Source organism: Pantherophis guttatus, chromosome 2, assembly GCF_059756535.1.
Source record: "Pantherophis guttatus breed Tessera chromosome 2, ASM5975653v1, whole genome shotgun sequence".
NCBI lineage: Eukaryota > Metazoa > Chordata > Lepidosauria > Squamata > Colubridae > Pantherophis > Pantherophis guttatus.
The window spans coordinates 290,502,910-290,526,610 of record NC_142064.1 but is presented as its reverse complement, the minus strand read 5'-3'; the positions used below and the strand labels follow the sequence as shown (position 1 = coordinate 290,526,610).

The 23,701-nt window shown below is 44.9% G+C and overlaps 1 protein-coding gene across 1 annotated transcript in view; it reads left to right on the top strand.

Annotated features, from left to right (window-relative positions):
* Positions 1-19,969, top strand: part of LOC117658897 (uncharacterized) — a 40,046-nt gene extending 20,077 nt beyond the window's left edge. Inside the window, 7 exon segments of the mRNA XM_087885394.1 lie at positions 2-83; positions 5,554-6,067; positions 6,244-6,848; positions 7,094-7,208; positions 7,325-7,392; positions 9,992-10,121; positions 17,972-19,969. Of these exon segments, the coding sequence (XP_087741520.1) occupies positions 2-83; positions 5,554-6,067; positions 6,244-6,848; positions 7,094-7,208; positions 7,325-7,392; positions 9,992-10,121; positions 17,972-19,893 (3,436 nt within the window). The 3' untranslated portion in view covers positions 19,894-19,969.
* The last annotated feature ends 3,732 nt before the right edge of the window (positions 19,970-23,701 follow it).

Sequence of the window (23,701 nt, the reverse complement as noted above, 5' to 3'; positions counted from 1 at the left end):
AGAAACCATATAAATGCATGGAGTGTGGAAAGACCTTTGCTTATAGCAGTATACTTACTATCCATAAAAGGATCCACACTGGGGAGAAGCCGTATAAATGAATGGAATGTGGAAAGACATTTGCTCAAAGAGGTCATCTTATTTCCCATAAGATGATCCACACAAGGGAGAAGCCATATAAATGAATGGAGTGTGGAAAGACATTTACTGAGAATGGTAAACTTGGAAATCACAAAAAGATCCACACAGGAGACAAGCCATATAAATGCGTGTAGTGTGGAAAGACTTTTGTTCTGAGGAGTGGACTTACTTCCCATAAGATCACCCACACAGGGGAGAAGCCATATAAATGCATAGAGTGTGGAAAGAGCTTTGCTTAGAATAGTCACCTTACTTCTCATAAAAGGATCCACACTCAGGAGAAACTACCGTATTTTTCGGATTATAAAACGCACAGGAGTATAAGACGCACCTATCTTTTTTGGTTGTTTTTTGTTTTTTTTTTAAATTTAGACACACATACAAACAGACAATGTATTTTCTTTGAACTGAGTGTTTGGCTGGTTCACAAATTTAAACAATGTTTAGTCATTTCAATTAAATTTACAATTTCTATATTTCCTTTTTGCCATATTTATTCCTCATCTATTTTTTTAAAAAAAACCAATATTATCCTTCAATCTCATCTCTAATATTAATCAAATTCAATTTTTCCCTTTTATATTATACCCCTTCCCATTGTCAACTATTTTTATATCCATCCTCACATTGGTTACTTATTTAATATTACAATTTTTAATACAGATTCAACATTTTTATATAAATCAATTAATTATAACTATGTTTTTTGTATATTAATCAATATGAACATGAATATTCCAATTATTTCCATGCAATCCAATTTCTTACAACTCAATTAATTATATTTAGCAGTAATAATGAACCAAATAATTTCCCCCATATATTCCTCCAAACCACAACTTAACCATTTCTGCTTTCAACGCAATATACAGTTAATAGTATCTCAATTATTACAATTCCCTAGTTAAATAGAGCTTTTTTTCTTTTGTGTTTTAAACTCTTGAACTCTCCTCTTTTGCCCTAAATTTCCCATTGTTTGCACCTACATTTTTTGTGAGAAAAAAGAAAAAGAAATCTCTGCCTCATTTTGTCACATTGCAGCAAAGAACCTGCTTTACTTTCAGCTTCATTTTTTCAGCATAGCTAGGGAAAAAAAATCTGCTCCAGCAGTTTTTGCAGCAAGCAGGAGAGCCCTGTGCAAAACAGCTGAGGGCAAATCAGCTGAGAGTCAGGAGGCCAATCTAATCAACTTGTGCTAATTAACCTATGCTGAAGCTGAAAGGGGCTGTTTTTTCTTGCTGTTTGCTTGCAAGAAGGTAACTGCTGCGAGGCACAGGCCAAAGGGTGGGGGGTAGTGGGTGGGCAGGGCTACATTCGGTGTATTTATTTATTATTTATTAATCAAATTTCTATACCGCCCTACTCCCGAAGGACTCAGGGCAGTCAACAGCCAAGATAAAATACAGATAATACAAATATTAAAAAATCCCTTAAAATTATTAAATATTTCGGCCAAAACACAGATTAAAACACCCAATTTATAAAATCACAAATTGAAAAATTTAAAAGATGGGAGTTAGGCCTAAATTTTCACCCTCGTTTGCGGGTAAAAAGGTGCATCTTATACTCCGAAAAATACAGTATATTGCAATAGCAATTCCACTTAGACTTATATACCACTCCACAATGTTTTACCACACTCTCTGAGCAGTTTACAAAGTCAGCATATGATCCCCAGCAATCTGGGTCCTCATTTTACCCACCTCGGAAGGATGAAAGACTGAATCAACCATGAGCCGGTCAGGATCGAACTCCTGGCTGTGGACAATTAGCCTGTAGTACTGCATTCTAACCACTGACCCACCATGTCTCTATTGATTTGTATGTGTATGCATATTGTGCCTTTCTGATCCAAATGAGACAAGGTTGAATCCAACAAAATGAAATTTAATGTGGAGAAAAGTAAGATTTTACTTTTGGGCAGGAAAAACAGATTACTTGAAACCTAGCTCAAAAACAGTAAAATGTTGGAGAGCAGTTAAAATCAAACTGTGATCCAGCCATTAAATAAGGTTAGGAGTGGAGGGAAGCATCCCTGGAAATCAGCTAACCAAGCTGTAATTCAGTTAAAAATAAACCTAGGAGTGAAGGAGATATCTTAGAAATAAATTTTAAAGTGAATTGATCTTGAACGGTTTGTAAGAGAGGAGTAAAATTCTTTGCATTGGTTTTTAGATGCAATTTTGAAGAAATACTGACCGAATTTGGGTCTTTGAAGTAAGGGAAATATATGAAATACTGATTGTTAAAATGATAAATGAATATTATAAAAAGCTGTTTAGATTTGGAATTTAAGATTTAGGTTGATATTTAATAGAATGTTAAATGTTAGAACAAGATGTTAGATTGAATGGAAAAATTGGGTTTAGAACCTTTTTTTCTTTATTATTATTATTATTATTATTATTTTAGTTTTTCTTCTTTTTTTCATCTTTAAGATGGTAATGGATGAAATTCGGAATCTATACTTATTTTATACCAGATCAAACTTTTGCTCTAAAGCTCATAAAGTTTTATGTTTAAAATAAATTTTAAAAAAATTCCAAAAAAACCCCCCAGTAATTGTGAGAGGGAACTTGGGAGTCCGAACCAATGATCACTTACACGTAAGTCATGTGTGCATGTCAGCAGCCAAAAAAGCTAATATAATCCTTGATTGTATAAACAGAGGCACAGAATCAAAATCATGTGAAGTATTAGTACTGTTTTATAAAGCCTTAGTAAGACCACACCACATCAAGAGGGATCCAGTCCAAGGCTCTGCAGTGATTCTGGGATATGCCTGATTTCCTCAGCCTCCATCTGCCCCCACCTTCCCTTTCCCCAAGATCCTCCCCCATCCCTTCCACACTCCCTGCTACCCCCATCCCCGGCAAGCTGCCATCTGGGACTCAGACTCCTCCCCACCTGGAAGGAGGCCGGCCAGCTGCAGAGAGATCCTGGTCTGGGGAGTCTCCCTCTACATTCCCCCAAATGCCCCCCTCAGCAAGGATCTTGGCATGGTGCTGCCAAAGCCTTGGTGAATCCTGGAATCAGAGGGTTGCCAGGGCTCTGGACACGGTCAGTCCCATGTGGCATCTGAAGAAACCAACTTAGTGTTCCCTTCTGGGTCTCTCATGTGCCTCCTTCTCTTCCTTCACTCCAGCCAAGCCCACTGTCACCATCTCCCCCACCAAGATGGACCCCACTTCCCCCAACACCATCCTCCTGCACCACGACGGGCTTTTACCCGTTGAGGTCCAGTGGCTGAAGAATGGGTGGCCGGAAAAGGAGGGTGTGGCCTTTGGGGAAGATCTCCAGAATGGAGACTAGACCTACCAGCTCCAGGTGATGCTGGAGACCCAGACCCAGCGGGGGGACCTCTACACTTGCCAGGTGGGGCACACCAATGCTCTGTCTTACACATTGGCAAAAAGAATCAGAACACTAAATACAAGCTAAGTGGACATGATCTTGTAGATGACCCTCACTCTATCAAGGACCTTGGTGTACTCATATCAAATGATCTAAGGGCCAAAGTCCACTGTACCAACATCGCCAAAAAGGCATTAAGGGTTGTAAACCTAATCTTGCGTAGCTTCTTCTCCGGTAATATTACACTACTAACCGGAGCATACAAAACATTTGCTAGACCAATTCTCGAATACAGCTCATCTGTGTGGAACGTGCACTGCATATTGGGCATTAATACAATTGAGCGCGTCCAGAAATATTTCACAAGAAGAGTCCTCCACCTCTGCTCGTAACAAAATACCTTATGCCACCAGACTTGAAATTCTGGATTTAGAAAATTTAGGACTACGCCGCCTTCGGTATGATCTAAGCATAGCTCATAAAATCATCTGCTACAATGTCCTACCTGTCAATGACTACTTCAGCTCCAACCACAATACACAAGCACACAATAGATACAAAGTTAAAGTGAACTGCTCCAAACTTGATTGCAGAAAATATGACTTCAGTAAAAGAGTTGTTAATGCCTGGAATGCACTACCAGACTCTGTGGTCTCATCCCAAAACCCCCCAAATTTTAACCTAAAACTGTCTACTGTTGACCTCAATCCCATTCCTAAGAGATCTGTAAGGGACGTGCATAAGAGCACCAGCATGCCTACCGTCCTTATCCTAATGTTCCCTTTAATTGTATTCATTTTATGTATTAAATTCATGCTTATACTTATATATATTATCTAATATGTACTCGACAAAATAAAATTAAAAAAAATGTCAGTCCATCTATTGATACATCTATATCATCCATCAATCATCTAGATCTATTTATTGTATCTACCTACCTACCAATTTATAATCTATATCTATCTATCTGTGTGTCCATCCATCCATCCAAACAGGTATATACACGAAAAGATAAAAAATTTTTTTAAAAACTTTAAAAAGAAGGCGCATTAGGTGAAAAGTCACTTTTTTCAGTTCCATTGTAACTTCAAATGGTCACTAAATAAACCTTTATAAGTTAAGAACTACTTTCTTCAATGTGCTTGAACTGATGGAGAAAAGGACTAGAGAACTCCGATAACCAAGTTGTTTGATGATGGTTACATGCCTTCAAGTTGGTGTTGATGCTTAAGCCTCCTTGTTGCCTGCTGGATCATGGCCAGTTCCTCAGCTGGCTGCGGGGAGAGAGGGGGGAGCAGAACCCAAGTGTTGGGGGGATGTAGAAAGAAATTCTGTGTGTGTTTGTGTATATGTGTGTCAGTGAGTGTCTGTATGTGTGTGCGTCTGGGGATGGCAGAGAGAATCAATATTTGTGGGGAAGCATGAAAGGAGCCCAGGGGTTCTTCCTGGGTCAGGCGAGCACTGGATGCCGAAAGAAGGCTGCCTGGATTGGGGGGGGGCGGGTATGTGTGACTGGCTGTATCCAGATACACAACTGTGGGGCAGATTGGGATTCTGCCGCCTCCTTCAGCTGCTGGGGGGGACCTGGCTCTGGGCTGCTAAGGCTGGTGCTGGGCCAGGGGGGAGCTTGACCACTCCAGCCCCCCATCCCTGGAAAGGATTTGGGCCCACAAAGCTTTTTTTATTGAATCAGGAATTGACGATCTGCCTTTGCCTGACTAAACAGAACCAGAATCTCCGCTGGAATTCCATGTCTGGAGGTTTCATCTCCTCCTCCATTGTGGACCCTCTTTCCCCTTTGCCTTCAGGGCCTTTCCGTGGGCGCCAGAGAGGGTCTCCCCAGGAGAGGCTGAGGGGTCTCTCTCCTTCCGCTGGGAGCCCCACCTGAGAAGAGCAGCTGCCTGCATGGAATGAAAGAAAGCAATGAAAAAAACGATCCTTTTCCCTCATGGAGGCCTCCCTGCCTGTCTCCCACCTTCCTCCCCTTCAGGCCGGAGTCCCCCAGAGAGCCCCCCCCCGGTCCTCGTCTTCTGACCGCCCGCCCGTTCCTGACAGGATTTTGGCCCCTTTGGAGGCCTCCTCCGATCTCCACAGAGCCCTCAGGGCGGCTGTTCTTCAGGGAGGCTCCGGAGAAGTTTTTCTCCATCGCCACACACGGTTCCTGGACAGGAAAAGAGAGGGAGACGGAGAAAGAGACGCCCCTGGAGACGCCGAGGCCTTTGTCTGCCAGGGAGCATTGAGAGGCCTTTCCTCCTACTCCCAAGCCCATCATCCCCACCCTCTCCCTTCCCCTCAGACGCTCTCCTCTTTCCCGCCTTTTCTACCATCCTGGCACTTCGCGCCAAATCCACCAGGGGGCGCCCTCCGCCAAGAGAAGGGAATTCCAGGCGCTTCCCCATTGGTCCACTGGAGCCTTGCCTCTCTAGGACTTTGCACTCGCTCGCCTTAACCCCTGGAAGCCCGGAGGAGGCGGAGAGGCTGCAGGAGAGGGGGAGCTCTTCCCGGGTCCAATGCTCCCCTGCCGCCCTCTCCCTGCAGGGGGAAGCGGGGATCCGGGGAAGAGACCGAGGTGGGGGAGAGAAGCTGGCCGGCCTCTCCAGCTGCCTCCTTCCCAGCCCTGCTGGGGGGACCTGGGCTCTTCGCTGGGATGAGCCGCTTGGGGCTCCGGGCAGGTTGGGGGAAGGTCGCTCAGTGGCTGAATTCCACTTTCTAATTCTTAATATTTATTTTTTCTTCCCATCTCAGATACAGAAACTGGAAGCCATTTGTGGTCTTTGCAAGGCAAACTTTTCTCTTGGGGGGAGAAGAAAAAGAGCGGAATCCCTTGCAGGGATCAGTCCTGCAGCCCCAGAAATGGTCCCGTGAAGGAAAAGGCATCTGGAGACCCACCAGAGTCCTTGGAGCCATTTGCAGTTGCTCTGCAGGACAGAGAAAGGATGGAGACACAACCTTTTGGAAAGGAGGGAGCCGGAAAAGGCCCTTCAGCTGCTCAGCCTGGGAAGGGGGCGAAGCTCTGGACAAGAACCTGGCAGAAGATCCTGGAGGATGAAACCATCCTCCCTTCAGAAGTTCAGCCCTGGACCTCCATCCAATACCTGGAGGCTGAGGGTCCCCGAGGACTTTGCAGCCGACTCCATGGCTTTTGCAGGCAATGGATGAGACCAGAGAAGAACACCAAAGCCCAGATGCTGGACCTGGTGGTTCTGGAGCAGCTCCTGGCTCTCCTGCCCCCAGAGATGGAGGGCTGGGTGCGGGAGTGTGGAGCAGAGACCAGCTCCCAGGCGGTGGCCCTGGCGGAAGGCCTCCTCCTGAGCCAGGCGGAGGAGCAGAAGGAGCCGGTTCAGTTACAGGTGAGAGACTTTAGGGAGCTCAGAAGGGAATAGAGGAAGTGTTTGAATACTTCACCCCTCCTTCCCAAACTTCTCTGGCGTTCATCATATGTGGCAATTCACCAATTCTTGTAGGACATGGTTCCCTTGTTTTCTCACTCAATCTCACGGATGGATATTGAGGTTGTGTTCTGAATATAAGAATCCACTTTGTGTCGTGTGACGTACATTAATTCTGCTTCTTTTTTCCTTCCTCCTATTTAAAGTGTTGCACTGTGGAGATCAGCGATCCTGAGGGAAAGAAGAACCCATCAAATCCCCCTCAGGAGCTATTTTTCAGGAGGATCTCTTGGGAAGATCCAAGTCAGGATACCTCAGGAAGTAATGGAAGATCCTCTGATTGCCCATCTGTCTTAACTTTGTTCTCTCTTCTCTTCTATAGAATTGCTCCACCTTTTTTGTTAATTATGCATTTTGAAATTATTTATTCCTTACAGAGAAACAAAGAATGAAGCTTTCTGGTTTTTCTGATGGGGATCAAACAGCGATTGACTCTCCAAATCAGGTAAGAAAGAGAAAAGTGATTAGATTTGTCTTCTTCCTTCAGGAAGTGAAGTGGGTGTGCATAGGGCTCCCTCCTTCTATTCCCCCCACCCCTTGTTTGGACTGGATTATTTTTGTGTTCTTCCACAACATGGAGAGCAGAGTAGCAGGTTTAAGTTCCTGTCAGCCAGCATAGCTTCCTCTGGTTATCTTGTTCTCCTAGGTCTGTGATGGTGAACCTATGGCATGCATGCCGGAAGTGGCACGCAGAGCCATTTCACCTGGCATTTATTTATTTATTTATTTTATTAAATTTCTATACCGCCCTTCTCCCGAAGGACTCAGGGCGGTGAACAGCCAAAAGATAAAACACAGAGATACAAAATTTAAAATAGATTAAAACAGATTAAACAATTTGGCTAAATTTTAAAATATCCCATAATTAAACAAATTAAAATTAGTGTTTAAAATTTAAATTTTAAAATTTTAAAAGGGAGAAGATTTAGGCCAGACCAGCTTGATGAAATAAAAACGTTTTAAGCGCGCGACGGAAGGTGCACAGATCCGCGATCCTCCGTATCTCCGGGAGGAGCTCGTTCCAGATCGTAGGTGCCCCCACAGAGAAGGCTCTCCCCCTAGGGGCCGCCAGTCGACATTGTTTGGCCGACGGCACCCGGAGGAGCCCCTCTCTATGGGAGCGTACTGGCCAGTGGGAGGCTATTGGTGGTAGCAGGCGTTCCCGTAGATAACCAGGTCCTAAGCCATGGAGCGCTTTAAAGGTGGTAACCAGAACCTTGAAGCACACTTGGAAGACCACCGGGAGCCAGTGCAGCTCGCACAGGAGAGGTGTTACATGGGAGCTCCACGTTGCTCCCATAACCACCCGGGCGGCCGCACTCTGCGCCAGTTGGAGCCTCCGAGTGCACCTCAAGGGGAGCCCCATGTAGAGAGCGTTACAATAGTCCAGACGAGAGGTGACGAGGGCATGAGTGACCGTGTGTAGGGAGTCCCCTTGAGGAGCACTCGGAGGCTCCAACTGGCGCAGAGTGCGGCCGTGCGGGTGGTGATGGGAGCGACGTGGCGCTCCCATGTAACGCCTCTCCTACACGAGCTGCACTGGCTCCCGGTGGTCTTCCGAGTGCGCTTCAAGGTTTTGATCATCACCTTCAGAGCGCTCCATGGCTTAGGACCTGGCTATTTACGGGACTGCCTGCTGCCACCAATAGCCTCCCACCGACCAGTACGCTCCCATAGAGAGGGGCTCCTCCGGGTGCCGTCGGCCAAACAATGTTGACTGGCGGCCCCCAGGGGGAGAGTCTTCTCTGTGGGGGCACCTACGATCTGGAACGAGCTCCCCCCGGAGATACGGAGGATTCCGGATCTGCGTACCTTCCATCGCGCGCTTAAGACGTTCCTATTTCATCAAGCTGGCCTGACCTAAATTTTTCCTCTTTTTAAATGGAAATTTTAAATTTGGTTTTAATTTATTGGGGCTTTAAAATGGTTCAGCCAAATTTATTTAATTAGTTTTATCTCTATTTTAAATTTTGTATCTATATGTTTTATTTTATGGCTGTTCACCGCCCTGAGTCCTTCGGGAGTAGGGCGGTATACAAATTTAATAAAATGAAAAAATAAAATGAAATGGGTTTTTGCCCTCCTAGAGGCTCCAGGAAAGCCTCCAGAGCCTGGGGAGGGTGAAATACAGGCCTATTGGAAGTCCAGAAATGGGCCGTTTTCATCCTCCCGGAGGCTCCAGGAAACCCTTTCCGGCCTCCAGAGGCTTCAGGGAGGCCTGCTAGGCGCAAAAGGGAGCACGCGGGGTGTGTGTGTGTGTGTGAATGCAGAGGGGGGCAAGCAGCAGGGGAGGTTCACGTGTGCATGTGTGGGGGGGCAGCCCCTGCAACAGGGGGGGGGCATTCCATTATGGGTGTGGCCACGTGCATGCATTATCGTGCACGTGCCTTCGGCACCCAAGGAAGAAAAGTTAACCGTCACTGCCCTAGTCCTATTTTTCATGAAACTATTTTTCAATTCCAGCAACCGTTCTTTATATGTTTTAGCCTCCAGTCCACTAATAATTTTTGTTGCTCTTCTCTGCACTCTTTCTAGAGTCAAGATATTTTTTACATCTGAAAACCAAACCTGGATGCAATATTCCAAGTGTGGTCTTACCAAGGCCTTTTAAAGTGGTACTAACACTTCATGTGATCTTGATTCTATCCCTCTTAATGCAGCCTATGATTCTTTTTTTTTTTTTTGGCAACTCTAGCAACTGCTAACTCATGTTTAAGTGATTGTCCACTAGGACTCAAAGATCAGTGTCGTACTTACTAGTGTTGTGCCAGGTATCACCTATTCTATGCCAGTGCATTTGGTTTTTCTTTCCTAAATGTAGAACCTTACATTTCTCACTGTTGATTTCATTTGGTTAGATGGGGCCCAATCCATCGATTCTTGTATATCTTGAGCTTTTCTTTGTTGTTGTGTGTTGTTATTCCTGTCAATTTGGTCTTGTCTGCAAATTTGATGAGTTCCCCTTCTATCCTCTTGTCTAAATCATTCATGAAGATGAACAGATCTTGCGAATCCTCCTGTTCTGTTCTTTTTTCCGTGTTCAGGAGAGTCTCGTGTCCTTCGAGGAGGTGGCTGTGTCTTTCTCTGAGGAGGAATGGTCTCGGCTGGATCCTGACCAGAAAGCGCTGCATTCGGAAGTCATGCTTGAAAACCATAGGAACGTGGCCTCTCTGGGTAAGAGTTCTCTAGTCCCCAATCAGAGAGTTCAAGAAGACAAATTATAGTTAATTTTTTTATTAAAAAACCACTAATCAGATATCGTCTCCTGGGAGGGAGAAGGAAAGGATCTTCTTGTGCTCCAAGGAAGGAAAGAGTTAATGTCTCTTTCCTTAGATCAGTGGTTCTCAACCTGTGGGTCGGGACCCCTTTGGGGGTCGAATGACCCTTTCACAGGGGTCGCATAAGACCATCAGAAAACACATATTTTCAATGGTTTTAGGAATAATTTTATGGTTGGGAGTCACCACAACATGAGGAACTGTATTAAAGGGTCGCGGCATTAGGAAGGTTGAGACCCACTGGCTTAGATGCTTTCTCTGCCATTTCTTTTTCTTTTTCTTTTTTTTTATAATACTTTATTGATTTTTAAAAGTTTTTTAAAAAGAAAACATCAAATCTCAATTAACATCTGAGGTGTCGTGCGATTACATATTTACATTATGTACATATCAAGTATCTTCAAATCTATCATTATTAGAAATAGACATATCCTTATAGTCTTGTTCTATTATTCCACCATTTGTACCACCTTTCCCATACTGCCTTAAATTTTGAATTCTCATCGTCTTTAAGAACACTAGTTAATTTTGCCATTTCTGTGCATTCTAGGATTTTATTTATTAGTGTCATCTCTGGAGGGGTTTGTTTATCCTTCCAGTATTTTGCAAAGGTTAATCTGGCCGCTGTTATAACATGTATAATTAATTGTATCTTGTCCTTAGAGAGTCCGTCTCCCATCATTCCTTATAAAAAGATTTCAGGGGATAGTTTTATATCTTCTTCCACTATTTCTCGTAGCCAAATTTGTATTTTTGTCCAAAACTTTTTTGTCTCTGGGCAGGACCACCACATATGAAAGAAGGTGCCGACCTCCTTTCCACACTTCCAACAAATTGCTGAGGCATTGGGAAGTATTTTTGCTAGTCTAGCTGGGGCTAGGTACCATCTGTGAAATATTTTATAGTGGTTCTCCCTGTAAATTGCTGATTTAGTAAGATTATAATTTCTATTCCAAGCCTCCTCCCAGTCATTGAAATTTAGTCTGTAGCCAATATTTTTTTCCCAAATGCTTAGTTGATTCCTAGCTATTCCTTCTGCTCTGTCCTCGCCTAATAAGAGGTTGTAAAATCTCGCTAGCATTTTCTTTTCAATCCCCAGCATAATTTTATCTAAATTGTTGTACTTCGTCTCTATACCAAATTGATCCCTATCTTTTTGATATCTAGAGCTTATCTGCAGGTAGCTCCACCAGTCTAAATTAAAACCTTGATTACTTAGGGTTTCTCGTGATCTAAGAATACCATTTTCATCTAATATATCTTTGTACGTGCCAAATTTCAAGATATCCCTTTTATTAGTGGTAATCAACGCCTCCATAATTGAGAGCCAAATCGGTACTTTCGTATAAAATCTTTGTCTAATTTCTTCCCATGTTTGAATCAGGGTCTCCCTTAATTTGTGTCTATGGAAATATGAGTTCTTTTTATTCTTTGGGCCCCATAAATAAGCGTGCCAGCCTGCCTGTAGATCGTGGCCTTCTAACGTCAGGATTCTCTTATTTTGTAATGAAACCCATTCTTTGATCCATACTAATTTGGCCGCTTTCTGATAAACTTGCCAATCGGGTAATCCGAAGCCACCCATGCTTCTTTTCCCTTGCAGTGTTTTATATGCAGTCCTTGCCTTCTTCCCTTCCCACAAAAAGTCTCGCACCTTCCTTTCCAAATCTAGGAAATATTTTTTATCAATGTTCACTGGAATAGTTTGAAATAGAAATATAATCTTGGGGAGAATATTCATTTTAATTGCTGAAATCTTACCTGTAAAGGACAGTTTTAACTTCTTCCATCTGTCTACGTCCTGCTTTATTTTTTGTAGTAATGGATTGTAATTGTCCTCTTTTAAGGAGGAATACCTTGCAGTAATCCAAATTCCCAAATATTTGATTTTCTTTGCTATCTGAAGTTCTAGGGACTTTTCTAGCTCTTTCTTATTTATCTCTGTCATATTTCTTGCTAAAATTTTAGTTTTAGTTTTGTTAAGCTTAAAGCCAGCGACTTCTCCATACTTTTGTACTTCCTGGAGTAATTTGGGACCAGATTTCAAGGGATCTTCCATTATTAAGGCCACGTCATCTGCGAAGGCTTGTGTTTTAAAAATTTCTTTCTTAATTTGTAATCCTTTGATTTCTTTGTTATCTCTAATCTTTCTGAGTAGGATTTCCAGCGCCATTTCTTATCTCTATTTTTCCATTTCTATTTGAACTTATCTGTGGAGACTGAAAAAAACGAGGTGTGCTTTTGTGTCCTCTGGAGGTGATGTAAGAGAAGTGTGTTCTCATTTGTCCTCTGAAACCTCTAAAATTATGTGAGAACAGAACTTTCACACTCAACCCATGGAAGAGCATTCTCCCAATCCAATTTAAGAACAAAGGCCTCATGCAATGTCACTCAGAGCATCCTAGGATACAGGTAATCCCCGAGTTACGGCAGTTCACTTAGCGATGGTTCCAGCCCTCCCCGAAGAGCCAAGGTGGCGCAGTGGTTAGAGTGTAGTACTGCAGCTACTTCAGCTGACTGCTAGTTCAGCAGATCAGCAGATCAAATCTCACCGGCTCAGGGTTGACTCAGCCTTCCTTCCTTCCGAGGTGGGTAAAATGAGGACCCAGATTGTTGGGGGCAATATGCTATATGCTAACTTTGTAAATCGCTTAGAGAGGGCTGTAAAGGTGTCCTCCCGCGCTTCCTGGTGGAGCAGGGAGCAGGTCACCCTAAACAGGGTGGCCGAGCGATTATCTGATGATGCAATAAGAGCAGCAAAATGGGTACATTTTGCTCCTTTTATTGCCACTAGGTAATTCTTAATATGAGATCTTACCAGTGTCCGGTCCGATTCAGAAAGACTAGCCCTCCAACTACTCTCTAGGCGTCCTTTCCAGCGCTTCATCTCCCTCAGCTCCTCGGTGAACCAAGGAGCCAGGTGAGATTGGCGCCGGGTCAGAGGCCGCAAAGGCACGACTCGATCCAGAGCTCCAGCAGCTGCCCTGTCCTAGGCGGCAACTAGGTCTCCAGTCAAGGCGTGAGCGAGATCCTCGGGGATTGGCCCAAGCTCCATCTGGAACCTATCAGGTTCCATCAGGCGCCTGGGGTGGTACCATCTTATCGGTTCCGCCTCCCTGCAATGGGGTACCGCGGTTTGAAGGTCAAGGCAAAGGAGAGAGTGATCCGACCATGACAAGGGCTCGGTGACTATGTCCCCTATCTCAAGATCACTCAACCACTGTCCAGAGACAAAAACCAAGTCCAGTGTGTTTCCCCCCATGTGCGTAGGGCCATGAATTAGCTGGGTCAGGTCCATGGCCGTCATGGAAGCCATGAACTCTAATATGCTATATGCTATATGCTAACTTTAATATGCTATATGCTAACTTTGTAAGCCGCTTAGAGAGGGCTGTAAAGCACTATGAAGCGGTATAGAAGTCTAAATAAAATAAAATTAAAAAAAAAAGTACTTGAGACCCAGTCCCGAGTGTTGCAGCACCATGGCCATCTGTCACACTTACGAATGACAGAAGAGGCGCTGTAACATTCACCCTACCTATTCCCCCACCCCATCCCACTTGGACTTACCGTATTTTTCAGACTATAAGATGCACTTTTCCCCCAAAAAACAAGTGGGTGGAAATGTCTTTGCGTCTTATAGAGCACATACGCGCCTCTTTTTGGCCTCCCAAACCTTCTGTGCGTCCCTTTTTTGCCCTCCCTGGCATCAAGAAGCACTCTGCAGGGCAAAAACGGGCCCACTTTTGGCCTCCGGAGGCCTTTGCGGGTCCCGTTTTTGTCCTCTCCGGCATCGGGGAGGCTGGAAATGGGATGCGCAGAGGGTTTGAGAGGCCCAAAATGAGCCCAGAGTATTTATCATGGAATTACTTAATCAGCCTATCTGCTTTGATGTTCCAGCTTTTATCCCAGGTGGCCTCAGCCAAAGGGTACCCTTTCCAGTATATAAGATACTGTAACTGTCCTCTATATAGTCTGGAGTCTAAGATTTTCTTGATTTCGTAATGGGTCTCCCCTTCTACCACAATGGGAGGAGTAGGTGGCTGGTTTTGGGGTCTTATACCGGACAAGTTTTATGTACTCTTCCAGCGTTTTGCTGAATATGAGAATATCGTCCAAGTACACCAGAACCTCCTTGTATAGGTGCTGATGCAGAATCTTGTTCATAATCTGGATGAAGACTGCAAGTGGGTGGGGACTCCAAATGGCATTACTTTGAACTGGAAGCTGCTAAGCGGGCAGTTGAATGCAGTTTTCCACTCATCTCCTCCCTAAACTGTATATGGTAGTAGGCTTCCCTCAAGTCCAGCTTGGTGAACACCTTGCCCTTCAACAGGTGATTGAGCATGTCTTTCATGAGGGGGATGAGGTAGATGTTCCCCACGCACATGGTGTTAATACTGCAAAAATTCACGCAGAGCCTCGTCCCACCGGCTTTCTCTTTAAAAAGTGCAGGGGCCGCCACTTTGGATTTTTTGGGCTCTATGAATCCTCGCGCTAGATTTGTGTCTATGTACTTCCTTAATGCCTCCATTTCGGTCGGAGTCATTGAGTATATCTTTGGCTTGGGTAGTTTTGCCCCCGGTACAAACTCAATCGCGCAGTCAGTTGGGCAATGAGGAGGGAGGAAGTTGCAGTCCTCCTCACTAAACATCCCCCCCTCAAGTCTCGATATTCTCTGGACACCTGCTGGCCTCCCGGCGGGACATCTTGCGCCAGGGCTGCAGTCTCTGGAGGGATTCCTTCTTTCGGGGTCACGATCTCTGGCGTGGGGAATTCACCTCACCAACAGTGGCAACAGGCCCAGTCCAATGACTATCTTCTTGTGACTACCATCCCAGGAGATCGTGGGTCCCCACTTATTTATTTTTATTTATTTATTTATTATATTTCTATACCGCCTTTCTCCCGTAGGACTCAAGGCAGTGTACAGTCAAGAAAAAACATAGACACACAAACACCACAAAATTGCTAATTAAAATTATCAAGTATGAGAGCCCCAAAATTATGAGGTCTATCATTTTGGGGGTAGCTATGAACCGGAGAAGCTCTTTGTGGCACCCCAGTTCTAACTTGACAAGCTTCATGAGTCTGGTGGCTGGGGCCCAGGGTGAAATGCTCCCAGTTCAAACCGGATTGCCCGATCCGGTAGTGATGGAGGCAGGTGGTTTGGGGAACCGGTAGCAAAAATCCCTGCCCCCCCCCCATGCCCAGCTGACCCACACAATCATCAGAGGGTTTTTTTAAAAAAAATTTAAAGCATTTTTTCTACAACCTCTTCGGCTGAAAAAAAGGTTTTAAAATCCTCTGATGATTGTGCGGCTCAGCTGGGATCATCAAAGGCTTTTGAAAGCCTTTGACGATCCAAGCTGTGTTGCCAGATCAGCAGAGGCTTTTTTTCTTTTAAAAGCCTCTGATGATCTAAGCTGAGTTGCCTAATTGGCAGAGGGTTTTTTTCTTTTAAATGCCTCTGACGATCCAAGCTGAATTGCCTGATCGGCAGAGGCTTTTAAAAGAGAAAAAACCTCTGCCGATCAGTCAACTCAGCTGGGATCGTCAGAACCTTTTGAAAGCATTTTTTACAACCTCTTCGCCAAAGAGGTTGTAGAAAAAATGGTTTTAAAAGTTAAAAAAAAATTGGCCACGCCCACCCAGTCACATTAACCCCCCCCCAACCAAGCCACGCCCATAGAACTGGTAGTAACAAATTTTAGATTTCACCATTGCCGGGGCCCCACCAATTAGGAAGCTGTCTACCTGTTCAAAGCTAAAGGGCTGCCGTATGGGGCAAGTGCATAGGTCTAATTGCTTACTATTTGGGGGGCTAATTAGGCATCGCGTGCAGCCAGTGTCTATTACTGCCTCCACTTCCCCCTGGGCTCTGGCCTCGGGGGTCATTAAGGTAATCTTGAGGGCAAAAGGGCAGATGGTTCCACCCAACATCGGGTCGTCCTTGCTGCTGCTTTCCTCTGGAGAGGGGGAGGGGGACCCCCAGTTGGGCTTCCTTCCAATTCCACAGGCTGGATGGGGCTCTCCACTACTTACTTGGTGCTCCGTCCCTTGTCTGGTGGTCTCTGCGGGGGTTTTCTTAGGTCCCGCCCGTGGAGGGGACTTCGCCTGGGTCAGGGGTGCTGTAGCCAAGCATTCCGACGCCCGATGGCCCTGTTGACCACACCAGTAGCACTTGATGGTCCTGGGACTCACGGGTGGCGGTTCTATGGGCTTCTTTGGCTGCAATCGTTGCCTGAGGGGCCGCTTGGCTGGCTTTTCAGCAGCCGGCTTCTTGGGAGGGTGGAGGTCCAGATCCATCGCATTCTCATACCACGCTTGTATTTAGGTTGGTGTTCCCCTTATACTATAGGCCAGGGGTCTAGCAACTTGGGACCGAGTGAAAAGTCGTCGCTTCAGTCCAGTGTGCTGCTGGCCCCTGGCTCGGGAAAGTGAATGTCGGTTGCGCCAAGGTCCACCCTAACAGCCCGGTATGGGCAGGCTTGGGCATCCCACTTACTCTGAGTCGGCTCAACTGCTCCAGCAGACCAGCTAGGGATTGGCTGTGCGACGGTGGCAGAAGTCCCCATTCCTCAGAGTGCCGATGGCGCGGCGGCTGTGATGGTTCCCATCGCGGTTCCCACATCTCTTCTCGAATCAGGATGATTCCACTGGCTTCGCCTTGCGCTGTCAAATCATACTGCAAATTCCACTTCAGCAGTTACTCCTTAGGCCAGGGGCCTGATTGGTGGGCAGCCTCCGCTGCCTTTATCGCTTCCATCATCCCAGGGGACAGAGAGTAGACAGTTTCAGGAACAGTTGCTGAGCCCGTGCCTGCTGCTCCCTCCATAGGCTTCTTTTCCTCCTCCATCTTCCCTGAGTCTTTGCATCGCCTGGGGTCAAGTTGGCGCTTGGGGCTCAGGACCCCGAACAGCTCCCCAGGATTTGAGGAAGCTGCTTTAACTTTAAGGCAGATTCAGGTTAATGTCAGGGTTCCAAGTAACACCCCCAACGAAATCAAACTCCGAGGCCTGAAGTTCCTCAAAGCTAACTTTTATTAGAAATGTCATATTGGCACATCTGGGAAAACCCGAACCTGAAAGCTTCCGGGTTTTCCTCACCCAAAAGAAAGTTCAAGACCCTGCCCAATCTTCCACATGTCCCACACAGCTCCAATCAGTTCTTTCTTAAACAGAAGACATCCTCCAATTTCTTCTTTGTACAACTGCCGGACACCATGGCCTTGAACTTCTCTAGAGAACTTTGTTATGGCTATATCTACTTCACTCATACAATCCTCCTTCCCAACTTCCCACGGGAGAATTGTGGCAGGCCTGGATCCTGAAGGCATGAACATAATATGGCTTCCAGGCATGACATCAATCACCATCCGTTCCATCTCGAGACAGCACTCCAACCACTCCTTCTCCAGGTGCAGGTTCCTCCTGACTTTGACCAACCGGTAGAATGCTATTTTGTTTAAATACAAACCCTCAAATATATCCCCCCTCCTATTTTCCCACACAATCTTACATTACAATAGTTAATTGTAAAGAAAGAGATGTTTTCTAGATATTTTCAAAGCTTTCATGACTCATGAATATAGAAATCATCAGGTCTGTATCACACCCCTGAAAGCATGCAAACGTACAACCTAATGGAATTTCGGAGAAATTCAGAAGGAAATTCAGTTAACTTTCTACACTTTGATCTTTTTCTTTAACCTTGTTATCATTTTCATTTCCCTTTTTTTTGAAGGTAATAATGGGCAGGAGAATCAAGATTCCTGTGAACTGTTCCAAGTGATCAATGCTAAAGATGGAAGGGAGAAGTTTGGAATTCGAATGGAATTAGAAAGCCATGAGAGAAACCAGTCAAAGAATTGGAAACATGAAAGCTCATCTTCCACTGATGCTCCGATGCAAGACTTTCTTGCCCAACAAGAGAAAAAAAGGAAAAAATATACTGCAAAAAGTGTGAAGCTAATCAAAGCTAAAGTACAAGTAAATGAACATTATGTAACGCAAAACAAAGGAGAAGATGCTATAAGAAGACACAACAGAAAAAATTACAATGGGACATTCATTCTTGGAAATAACTTCCTTACATCTCAAAAAGCAATTGACACAAAAAAGAAGCCTTATAAATGTTTGGAATGTGGAAAATGTTTTAGAACAAGGTGGCATCTTACTTCCCATGAAAGGATTCACACTGGAGAGAAGCTCTATAAATGCACGGAATGTGGAAAGACCTTTGCTCAAAAACATAATCTTATTTCCCATAAGAGGATCCACACAGGGGAGAAGCCGTATAAATGCATGGAATGTAAAAAGAGTTTTGCTCATAAAAGTAAGCTTATTTCCCATAATATGATCCACACAGGGCAGAAGCCGTATAAATGCATGGAGTGTGGAAAGAGTTTTGCTGAGAACTATCGACTTACAAGACACAAAATGCTCCACTCAGGGGAGAAGCCATATAAATGCACGGAATGTGGAAAGACCTTTGCTGAAAGACATAAACTTATTTCCCATAAGATGATTCACACAGGAGAGAAACCATATAAATGCACAGAATGCGGAAAGACGTTTGCTCAAAGCAGTGCACTTACTATCCATAAAAGGATCCACACAGGGGAGAAACCATATAAATGCATGGAATGTGGGAAGACCTTTGCTCGTAGAGGTACACTTACTTCCCATAAAAGGATCCACACAGGGGAGAAACCATATAAATGCATGGAATGTGGAAAGACCTTTCCTCATAGCGGTACACTTACTATCCATAAAAGGATCCACACAGGGGAGAAACCATATAAATGCATGGAATGTGGAAAGACATTTAGTCATAGCAATGGACTTACTTCCCATGAAAGGATCCACACAGGAGAGAAACCATATAAATGCATGGAGTGTGGAAAGACCTTTGTTCTGAGCAATGGACTTACTTCCCATGAAAGGATCCACACAGGGGAGAAGCCGTATAAATGCATAGATTGTGGAAAGACCTTTGCTCGTAGAAGTACGCTTACTTCCCATAAAATGATCCACACAGGAGAGAAACCATTTAAATGCATGGAGTGTGGAAAGACCTTTGTTATGAGCAGTGGACTTACTTCCCATGAAAGGATCCACACAGGGGAGAAACCATATAAATGCATGGAGTGTGGAAAGACCTTTGCTTATAGCAGTATACTTACTATCCATAAAAGGATCCACACTGGGGAGAAGCCGTATAAATGAATGGAATGTGGAAAGACATTTGCTCAAAGAGGTCATCTTATTTCCCATAAGATGATCCACACAAGGGAGAAGCCATATAAATGAATGGAGTGTGGAAAGACATTTACTGAGAATGGTAAACTTGGAAATCACAAAAAGATCCACACAGGAGACAAGCCATATAAATGCGTGTAGTGTGGAAAGACTTTTGTTCTGAGGAGTGGACTTACTTCCCATAAGATCACCCACACAGGGGAGAAGCCATATAAATGCATAGAGTGTGGAAAGAGCTTTGCTTAGAATAGTCACCTTACTTCTCATAAAAGGATCCACACTCTGGAGAAACTACCGTATTTTTCGGATTATAAAACGCACAGGAGTATAAGACGCACCTATCCTTTTTTTAAAAAAAAAAAATTTAGACACGTACAAACAGACAATGTGTTTTCTTTGAACTGAGTGTTTGGCTGGTTCACAAATTTAAACAATGTTTAGTCATTTCAATTAAATTTACAATTTCTATATTTCCTTTTTGCCATATTTATTCCTCATCTATTTTTTTAAAAAAACCAATATTATCCTTCATTCTCATCTCTAATCTTAATCAAATTCAATTTTTCCCTTTTATATTATAAATGCATGGAGTGTGGAAAGACCTTTGCTCAAAGCAGTGCACTTACTTCCCATAAGATGATCCACACAGGAGAAGCCGTATAAATGAATGGAAGGTAGAAAGACATTTGCTCAAAGAGGTCATCTTACTTCCCATATGATGATCCACACAAGAGAGAAGCCGTATAAATGAATGGAGTGTGGAAAGACATTTACTGAGAATGGTAAACTTGGAAAACACAAAAAGATTCACACAGGAGACAAGCCATATAAATGCATGGAGTGTGGAAAGACCTTTGCTCATAGATGTAGTCTTATTTCCCATAAGATGATCCACACAGGAGAGAAGCCACATAAATGCATGGAGTATGGAAAGACATTTAGTCAGAGCAGTGGACTTACTTCCCATAAGATCATCCACACGGGAGAAGCCATATAAATGCATGGAATGTGGAAAGAGCTTTGCTTAGGATAGTCATCTTCTCATAAAAGGATCCATGGGCAATTAGCCGGTAGTACTGCATTCTAACCACTGACCCACCATGTCTCTATAGATTTGTATGTGTATGCATATTGTGCCTTTCTGATCCAAATGAGACAAGGTTGAATCCAACAAAATGAAATTTAATGTGGAGAAAAGTAAGATTTTACACCTGGGCAGGAAAAACAGATTACTTGAAACCTAGCTCAAAAACAGTAAAATGTTGGAGAGCAGTTAAAATCAAACTGTGATCCAGCCATTAAATAAGGTTAGGAGTGGAGGGAAGCATCCCTGGAAATCAGCTAACCAAGCTGTAATTCTGTTAAAAATAAACCTAGGAGGAGTGAAGGAGATACCTTGGAAGTAAATTTTAAAGTGAATTAATCTTGAACGGTTTGTAAGAGAGGAGTAAAATACTTTGCGTTGGTTTTTACATGCAATTTTGAAGAAATACTGATTGAATTTGGGTCTTTGAAGTAAGGGAAATATATGAAATACTGATTGTTAAAATGATAAATGAATATTATAAAAAGCTGTTTAGATTTGGAATTTAAGATTTAGGTTGATATTTAATAGAATGTTAAATGTTAGAACAAGATGTTAGATTGAATGGAAAAATTGGATTTAGAACTATTTTTTCTTTATTTTTTTACTTTTTCTTCTTTTTTTCTTCTTTAAGATGGTAATGGATGAAATTCGGAATCTATACTTATTTTATACCGGATCAAACTTTTGCTCTAAAAAGATAAGTTTTATGTTTAAAATAAATTTTAAAAAAATTCAAAAAAACCCCCCAGTAATTGTGAGAGGGAACTTGGGAGTCCGAACCAATGATCACATAAGTCATGAGTGCATGTCAGCAGCCAAAAAAGCTAATATAATCCTTGATTGTATAAACAGAGGCACAAAATCAAAATCATGTGAAGTATTAGTACTGTTTTATAAAGCCTTAGTAAGACCACACCACATCAAGAGGGATCCAGTCCAAGGCTCTGCAGTGATTCTGGGATATGCCTGATCTCCTCAGCCTCCACCTGCCCCCACCTTCCCTTTCCCCAAGATCCTCCCCCATCCCTTCCACACTCCCTGCCACCCCCATCCCGGGCAAGCTGCCATCTGGGACTCAGACTCCTCCCCACCTGGAAGGAGGCCGGCCAGCTGCAGGGAGATCCTGGTCTGGGGAGTCTCCCTCTACATTCCCCCAAATGCCCCCCTCAGCAAGGATCTTGGCATGGTGCTGCCAAAGCCTTGGTGCATCCTGGAATCAGAGGGTTGCCAGGGCTCTGGACACGGTCAGTCCCATGTGGCATTTGAAGAAATCAACTTAGTGTTCCCTTCTGGGTCTCTCATGTGCCTCCTTTTCTTCCCTCCAGCCAAGCCCACTGTCACCATCTCCCCCACCAAGATGGACCCCACTTCCCCCAACGCCATCCTGCACCACGACGGGCTTTTACCCGTTGAGGTCCAGTGACTAAAGAATGGGTGGCCGGAAAAGGAGGGTGTGGCCTTTGGGGAAGCTCTCCAGAATGGAGACTGGACCTACCAGCTCCAGGTGATGCTGGAGACCCAGACCCAGCGGGGGGACCTCTACGCTTGCCAGGGGCACGCCAATGCTCTGTCTTACACATTGGCAAAAAGAATCAGAACACTAAATACAAGCTAAGTGGACATGATCTTGTAGATGACCCTCACTCTGTCAAGGACCTTGGAGTACTCATATCAAATGATCTAAGGGCCAAAGCCCACTGTACCAACATCGCCAAAAAGGCATTAAGGGTTGTAAACCTAATCTTGTGTTGTGACCCCGACTCCCAAGCCTGTCCTAACAGAGGAGGAGGACTCAGAAGGTGATGGGGAGGAACTGACAAGGCCTCCCTCTCCAGGACCCTCCTCTCTGGCAATGCCTCAGGTTCCATCCAAAGGCCAAGAGGAACAATCTGGGATATGCCAGGAGGAAAGAATATCAGAACAACAGATAGGGAGTGAGGATGATGAATCCTGGCTTGATCCTAGGCAGCGTCGGAGGGAGAAGCGTGCGCAGCAACGAAAGAGGCGTGGGAGGGCCAGAGATTGAGCTGAAATTGAGCTCCCCCGGGAGAGACACAGAACTCAACAAACGGCCCGTCTACTTGCGTGATTACATGGTCTGAGAAGTCCCTAATTGGTGGGTGCCAGTCTAGAGGGGTTCTAGAGTTCGAATCCTCCGGAGAGTTTTTTCTCCATCTCCACAGACGGTTCCTGGACAGGAAAGGAGAGGGAGACGGAGAAAGAGCCGCAATTACTGTAAGTTCGAATCTCACCAGGCTCAAGGTTAACTCAGCCTTCCATCCTTTCCAAGGTAGGTAAAATGAGGACCCAGTTTGTGGGGGCAATAAATAAGCTGACTTTGTATAAATATACAAAAGTATGAAGGCTATTGCTTAACGCATTGTAAGCCGCCCTGAGTCTCCAGAGAAGGGCGGCATATAAATCAAATTAAAAAAAAAAAAACTGTCCCGGGAGGTGCCGAAGGGTCCCTGGTCCTTCTCTGAAAGGGGCCTCCGGTCTTTCTCCTGCTCATTTGGAGGAGGGAAAGGGGGAGGGTCCCTCACTTGGGGGAGGACTAAGGAGGGGAAGGCAGGAATCCCCCAGGAGCAGGCGGAGGGTCTCCTCGGTGATGGGAGGGCTTCCCCAGGAGGCATGGGGGGAGCCCCAGAGTAGGGGAGGGGCTCAGAGGGCCAAGGCTGAAAAGGGCCCAATCCAGGAAAGGCTCTTCCTCCAAGAGCCCTCAGGGGAAAACCTGTTTCTTTCGCAGTCTGAGTATCCTCAGGGTTTTCTCTGGCAGCTCTGGGGTCCCAACCCCCCCCCCCACTTTAGGGATGGAGCCAGATTGCAGCTGTGCCCCCAAAGAGCTGCCTGGTCCCAACTGACCCTCCCCTCCCCTTCCTCGCATGGAGGTGGAGCCCATGGCTCTCGCGGTGGGGCGGGGGCTTCGGCTTCTCTCCGAGGGGGACATTTTCCCAAAGGGGGGGGGGTCGGCATTTCTTGCCCTCCGCTCAGCTTGGAAAAGGATCGGAGCAAAGATTATGCTTTCCCCCTCCCCCCTCCCCCACTTTAGCAGAAATTTCCTTTTTTTGTTCTTATGCCACTCGGGGCTGGCATGAACCCCCCTTGAGCTGCGGGCCAACCAAGACC